The sequence below is a fragment of the Eimeria maxima genome, genomic scaffold, assembly GCF_000499605.1.
Source record: "Eimeria maxima Weybridge genomic scaffold, Emw_scaff47, whole genome shotgun sequence".
Taxonomy (NCBI): Eukaryota; Apicomplexa; class Conoidasida; order Eucoccidiorida; family Eimeriidae; genus Eimeria; species Eimeria maxima.
This window is the reverse complement of record NW_013563865.1, coordinates 75,663-82,610: the sequence shown is the minus strand read 5'-3', so window position 1 is coordinate 82,610 and position 6,948 is coordinate 75,663. Positions and strand designations below refer to the sequence as shown.

The window sequence follows — 6,948 nt, the reverse complement described above, 5'->3', positions numbered from 1 at the left end:
TATATATATATAAACAATTAATTAATTAATTAATTAATTAATTAATTAAATATAATTACCTGTATAATAAGGTTTATAACTAAATTTATTATTATTATTAATTAATAATTAATAAACAGATAAACAAATAAATAAATAAATAAATAAATAAATAAATAAATAAATAAATATAATTACCTGTATAATAAGGTTTATAAGTAAATTTATTAATATTATTATTAATAAATTTTTCTTTTTCTCTTTCTCTTCCTATCCAAGATAATTGTATATCTATTTGGGGTGTATGTACACCTGGTAACCAACATTCACATATTATTCCTCCTCCTCTTTCTTCCTCTAATTCTTGCTGCTTATGTATATATTCATCTTCTTCTTGTTGCTGTTGTTGCTGCTGCTGCTGCTGCTCCTGCTGCTCCTGCTGCTGCTCCTGCTGCTCCTGCTGCTGGTGGTGGTGATCTTGTTGTTGTTGTTTCTCCTGTTGTTCTTTTTCTTGTTCTTGCTGCTGCTGCTGCTGCTGTTGCTGCTGCTGCTGCTGCTGCTGCTGCTGCTGCTGCTGCCTGGGTATATTGAAGGGTAGAGGACGACGTATAGGTCCTGATTCAGCAGTAGTTGCTGTATCTCTTGCTGCTGCTTCTGCTGCTGCTGCTGCTGCATCTAGTGCTGCTGCTGCTGATTCATAGTAAGCAGCAGCACCAACACGTTGCAGGTGTACATCAAAGTCATAGAAATAGCTAAGAGGGCCGAGTAGGCCTCCTGGCTGCTGCTGCTGCTGCTGCTGCTGCTGCTGCTGCTGCTGCTGCTGCTGCTGCTGCCTCTGCTGCAGCTCCTCCTTCGTAAGGGTTGGCTTAATCCAATGATAAATTGTTACACGCCCGAAGTCTCTTATGTCCTCAGGTACAGCAATACCTGTCCTCCTAGCTGCATGCAGCCTGCTGCTGCTGCTGCTGCTGCTGCTGCTGTTGGTGCTGCTGCTGCTGCGTCTGCTGCTGCTGTCGGTGCTGCTGCTGCAGTTAAGGGGGATTATTCTACTGCTAGATCTTTGCTGTATTCTACCCACAAATGCAGGGGCCCATGTACCTCTTCCTGCTGCTGCATTTGTTGCACCCGCTGCTGCTGTTGCTGCTGCTGCAGCAGTAGCAGCAGCAGCAACCCCATTGGGGGAGTTACTATAGCTGCTGCTGCAGCAACCAGCGGGTTGCCTCAGACCTGATTGCTGCTGCGATTGTCTAAGGAGAGATGCGCCTCTATCGAGGGGCCCCCCTCCAACAAGGGGGCCCCTAGCAAGAGCCTCATCCCCCACAATTGCCAGCAGCAGCAGGACTAAGCACAAGACAGCCATACAGGATACAGGGGTGGGGCCCCCAGGGGCCCCTTACTTGCTTTGGGTTTTGTGGGGGCCCCCCAAGTGGCCCTAGTTGCCTCGTGTTCTGCTGCTAGCGTTGCGTTCTGCTAGAGGGGGGCCCCCAGGGGCCCCCTTGTTGGCGCGTATTCTGCTGCTGAGAAAGAAAGGGGGCCCCCGTCATAAAGACTTAATGTTAATTAAAAAGAAATACCATTAATACTTAAAGACAGCTGCAGATACACCGCAGCAGCAGCTGCTGCTTGGGTATACAAGAAAGGAAATGGGTATATAGGCAAATAAGGCAGGCAGTTAATATGCTGTTTCTTCCTCCTATAGAGGTAAAAATAAAGAAAAAAGAAAGAAATAAACAATAAAATATTATTAATAAATAAAATATAATATGATGGAGGTATTAAGGAACAAAGAAATACCTCTACTATAATAACCGTGGCAACAGACAACTATACCATGGGGGGCCCCCCCGCCTTATTATAGATATTGTGTTTGTGTATGAATTAGGATAAAAAAAGGAAATTAAATAGATAAAAAGAATAAAATAAGAATAAATAATAAATAAATATAATAAATAAATAAATAAATTAATTAATTAATTATATATAACGTGCTCCCGATGGGGCTCGAACCCATGACCTTCGGTTCATAAGACCAACGCTCTAACCAACTGAGCCACGGGAGCTGATAATTTTCTTTTTTCTTTTTTTTTTTTTTATGCAAAAAAAAAAGAAATAGTAAATAATTTTTTTCTTCTTTCTTCTCCTTTTTCTATTTATTTATTATTATATACATTATATTCATTTATTAACAACTATTTATTACCTTTTTATTCATCTATTCATCCCTAATAACTCCCCACAACTCTTGCTCCTATCCTCATGCATATATAACACAAGCTAGCAACTAGCTAACTAACTAGCTAACTAGCTAGACAGCTAGCTAGCTAGCTAGCTAGCCATCTGGGTACCTGTCTAATTAACTAGACAGCTGACTGTAAATCGATCCATCTGCTAGTTCGGCTGCCTCTCGTATAACACCACCATGCAACCTCCTACCTGCCTGCTCACGGTGAAGCAGCAGCAGCAGCAGCAGCAGCAGCAGCAGCAGCATAATATACGGAGCAGCAGCTGCCATGTCCAACAATGAGAGCAGCAAGAGGAGACAGAGATGTCTCTTCTCCTCCTCTAAACCCTCAGCCTAATGTTCTCTCTCTAATCCTCCTAAACCCTAAACCCTAAACCCTAAACCCTAAACCCTAGCCAGCTTCTTTCTATAAGCTCCCCATATATCTGTGTAGTGTGTATAGGGCCTCTTACTGTGTAGGAGGTGTATGTACACCCCAACAGCTCAATAGATGTGCGTATGCTGCAGTGTATATTGAATGCATATTATAACTTTATCTCCATTGAGTTGTGCATACACCATGAGGTGTATGTACACCTCAGTGCAACTATTAGGCAAAACCCTCAGGATGTGTGTGCGCGTGTGTGTGTATGGCTGGAGGTGTCTGTACACCCCAACAGCTAATCTACCCTGCCTATGGTTCCTTATCTGCTTCTATTGAGCCATCACAACAGCAGCAGCAGCAATATTCAATAGCAGCAGCAGCAGCGGCAGCACGTGGGGAGAGCCAATCAAGCCGTGATCTGTGTCCCCGGTCGCTTGGGGTGTCACTGCAGCTGCTGGGGTGTCACTGCAGCTCTTGGGGTGTCTATGCAGCTATCTATTTGTCAATAGATAGATTGGGGTGTAACTGCAGCACAAATATTGCTGCTGCTGCTGATGGAGTGTCACTGCACCTCCTGCGGTGTCACTGCAGCTGCTGCTGGTGTGTCACTGCAGCAGCAGCTGTGTCCCTGCAGCACATAGGGTGCAGATGTATCTAATCCAATGAATATATATTATAAAAATAAAGGAAATCAGAAAGAAAAAAAGAAGAAGAAGAGGATAGAGGTGCCTATACACCCCACGGTCCACTGGCTGCATCGAAACTCGGCATCGAAGCCCCTTTATAGGCGTATAGATGACAGCAGCAGCAGCAATTGGGGTGTATGCGCAGCAGCAGCAGACAAAAATAAAAGGAAAAATAAAAAGAAAAACAATATAAAAGACTAAGAAGAATATTCTATTGAATAATATAGCTCCTGATGCCCAACTGCTGCTCCTACTGCTGCAGCTGCTGCTGCAGCTGCTGCTGCAGCTGCTGCTGCTGGTCTGCGGAGCAGCAGCAGCAGCAGCTGGTTCGTGCTGCTGCTGCTGCTGCTGCATGGCTGTGTTATGCCATAAAAGGGGAGAGTTGGCTGTATTTGCCGTTTGTTTTTCTTATAAATTAAACTCCTTTTTCCTTCTTTTCCTTCAAAGGAGTGCACCTGTGTGCTGCTGCAGCGCAACGGACGCCTGCTGCTGCTGCTGCTGCTGTTGCTGCTGCTGCTCTTGCTGCTGGTGCTCACGCCTCCAGCGCAGCTACCGCCACACGACCTCTATCTTTACAGCAGCAGCAGCAGCAACAAAGGGATCTTACAACACCCTTAGTAGCTGCAGCAGGAGCGCGTAGCGTCTACTTGCTGCAGCAGCAGCAGCAACCGCAGCCGACTGCAGCAGCAGCAACACCAGCAGCAGCAGCGCTAGAGTAACAGCAGCTGCAGCAGCAATAGAAGCTAAATCACCGGCAATAACAAGTTGCCGTTTTATTGCAACACTAGAGCAGGCAGACTGGCTCGCCTAAACCCTAAACCCTAAACCCTAAACACTAAACCCTAAACCCTAAACCCTAAACCCTAAATTCAATGATGTGCACAATGGCGGGAGACCTGATCGTCGGCAGCAGCCGCTAGACGGTGTTGTTGGCATGATAGGCATAGATTCACTGCCTTGCAGCAGCAGCAGCAACACCAGCAGCAGCAGCAGCAGCAGTACTAGAAACGGCAACAGCAGCAAGTGTTGCACATTAGGAAAGACAGCAGATCTATCTGCATAGATAAGGCAGCTGTAGCAAACGCAGCAGCAGCAAAGGCAGCAGCAGCAAAGGCAGCAGCAGCAAAGGCAGCAGCAACAAAGGCAGCAGAGGCAGCAGCACGATTGGTAGTGGTAGCAGCAGCAACGACTGCATATAGCGGCGCCGTGTGTATTGTTCTGCAGCAGCAGCAGCAGCGCTCCCAGCAGCAGCAGCAGCAGCAGCAGGAACTGCAGCAGCAAGAATAGCACACCTGTTATACTGTCGCCGCGTCAGCAGCATATACAGCAACTGCAGCGGTCACTAGACCCAGCGAACCAACTGCAACAGCAACAGCAACAGCAGCAGCAGCAGCAGCAGCAAAAAGCAGCAGCAGCAGCAGCAGCATTAGGGTTAGATATCTTCATTGTTTTGTATAATCTGGGGTGTATGTACAGCTGTTGTTGTCTGTCATGAGGGGGTGTCTTGTGTTATTTATTTCCTTACGGTGTATAAGGGAGAAGTGCTTCATAGAAGCAAGAAAAGGGGGAATAAATAAGTATTAAGATGGCGTGGCAGCAGCAGCAGCAGCAGCAACAACAGCAGCAGCAGCAGCAACAACAGCAGCAGCAGCAGCAACAGCAGCAGCAGCAGCAGCAGCAGCAGCAACCATTTTTTCACGTTAGGACGGAGCTGCCACTCGTTACAGGTGCAACGCAATGGGTGTCAATCGAGTTCGATGAGCCACCGGGCTTCGACTCCCATCGTGGGATCGTCGATCCCACGCTTAGGATCGTCGATCCCAGTCATGGGATCGTCGATCCCGGTGTTGGGATCGTCGATCCCAGACCTGGAAATATCGATCCCAATACTGGGATCGTCGATCCCAATACTGGGATCGTCGATCCCAACGATCCTGATGCTTATGGACCCCCATTCCTCTGCTGCTGGGAAAAAGAAGACTCTCCTCTCCCTCTCTTCTCTATTCCCCTAAAGGGAGCAAGAGTTGTTAATAATATTACTGAATTGGGGTAAGCAAGAAAAAAAGGAGACAAAAAGGAGACACTAAATATAATATATTATATATATTAATAGATAGATAAGGAGACACAAGGAGACAATATAATATAATATAAATAGGTAGATAGACACAAGGAGACACTAAATATAATATAAATAGTACTATATACACAGACACAAGGAGACAATTAATATAATATTATATAATATAATATAAATAGATAGATAGACAAAAGGAGACACTTATTATAATATAAATAGATAAGGAGACACAAGGAGACAGATAATATAATATAAATAATAATATAAATAGATAAGGAGACAAAAGGAGACAGTTAATATAGGTAGTAGTAAGGAGACACAAAAAGGCAGTATAATTAGTATAATAAATAAATAAATAAATAAATAAATAAATAGACAAGGAGAGACAATATAGATAATATAAATAAATATGGATAGGAAGGAGACAAAAGGAGACAGTAGATAACAATATAATAAAGGAGACAAAGAGAGACAAGAGAGACACACAATAAACAAATAAAGTAACGAGACAGAGAGAGAGAAAGAAAGAAAAAAAGAGAAAAAAGACAACAAATACAAATAAATAATAATAATAATAATAATAATAATAATAATAATAATAATAATAATAATAATAATAATAATAATAATATAAATAAATAAATAAATAAATAAAGGGAGAAAAGAAGAGAAAAAGAGACATATAAATATATATAAATATAGGTAGATAGATAAATAAAAGAGACAGAATAAATAAAGGAGACACATAAGGGAAGGAGACACATAAGAAGGAGACACATAAGAAAGAAAGAGAGAGAGACAGATAGAGGAGGGACAGAGACAAATAAATAAATAAATAAATAAATAAATAAATAAATAAATAAGACACAAAGAAATAAATAAATAAAAAGACAAAGACACAGAGAAGACGAAGACACAGACACATAAAAAGATAAATAAAGAGACAAAGACACATACTGTCTCCTGTTGCTGCTGCTGTTGCTGCTGCTGTTGCTGGTGCTGTTGCTGCTGCTATTTTCCCTAGTTGTTATTGTTGTGTTTTATTTGCTGCTTAGTGCATGCGCATAAAAAACAACTAGGAACAAATCTAAACTAATTCGCTTCTTTCCTGTGTGTCTGCTGCTGTGTCTACTGCTGCTGCTACTGTTGTTGCTGCTGCTGTTGCTGCTGCTCTCTCTGCCATCTCTCCCTCTCCTTGTATACACCTTTATACCTTCTTCTCTTCCTCAACAACAACAACTACTTCTCCCTCTCCCTCTGTCTCTGTTCCTGCAACTAACCCTTACATACCCATGTGTCCTGCTACTCTTGTTACTACTGTTGTTGCACTTGCTGCTGCACTTACTGCTGCTGCTGCTGCACTTGCTGCTGCTGCTGCTGCTGCTGCTGCAGTCCTTGCTTATATATAATATCAAGAAATGGTGAATTTGAATTTCAATGCTTTTCACGTGAAAATTTCGAAAATTGGAAATTTTCATTAAGTCGTCTTGGAGTTAAATTCCTTAAATTCACGGATTTATACAGACTTATTGAATTTATTGGTAAGAATATTTTTTTTTTTTTTTTTTTTTTTTTTTTTTTTTTTTTTTTTTTTTAA

At 42.6% G+C, this 6,948-nt stretch overlaps 2 protein-coding genes across 2 annotated transcripts; one reads left to right on the top strand and one right to left on the bottom strand.

Annotated features, from left to right (window-relative positions):
- Positions 1-309: 309 nt before the first annotated feature.
- EMWEY_00007830 (hypothetical protein, conserved) lies at positions 310-1,339 on the bottom strand (the record flags this gene model as incomplete). Its single annotated transcript, XM_013478531.1, has 1 exon — positions 310-1,339. A coding segment is annotated over one exon (1,030 nt), but the record flags the coding sequence as incomplete, so codon positions are not given.
- Positions 1,340-4,856: 3,517 nt separating this feature from the next.
- EMWEY_00007820 (hypothetical protein) lies at positions 4,857-5,324 on the top strand (the record flags this gene model as incomplete). Its single annotated transcript, XM_013478530.1, has 1 exon — positions 4,857-5,324. The coding sequence occupies one exon, from the start codon at positions 4,857-4,859 to the stop codon at positions 5,322-5,324; it is 468 nt and encodes a 155-aa protein (XP_013333984.1).
- Positions 5,325-6,948: the final 1,624 nt, after the last annotated feature.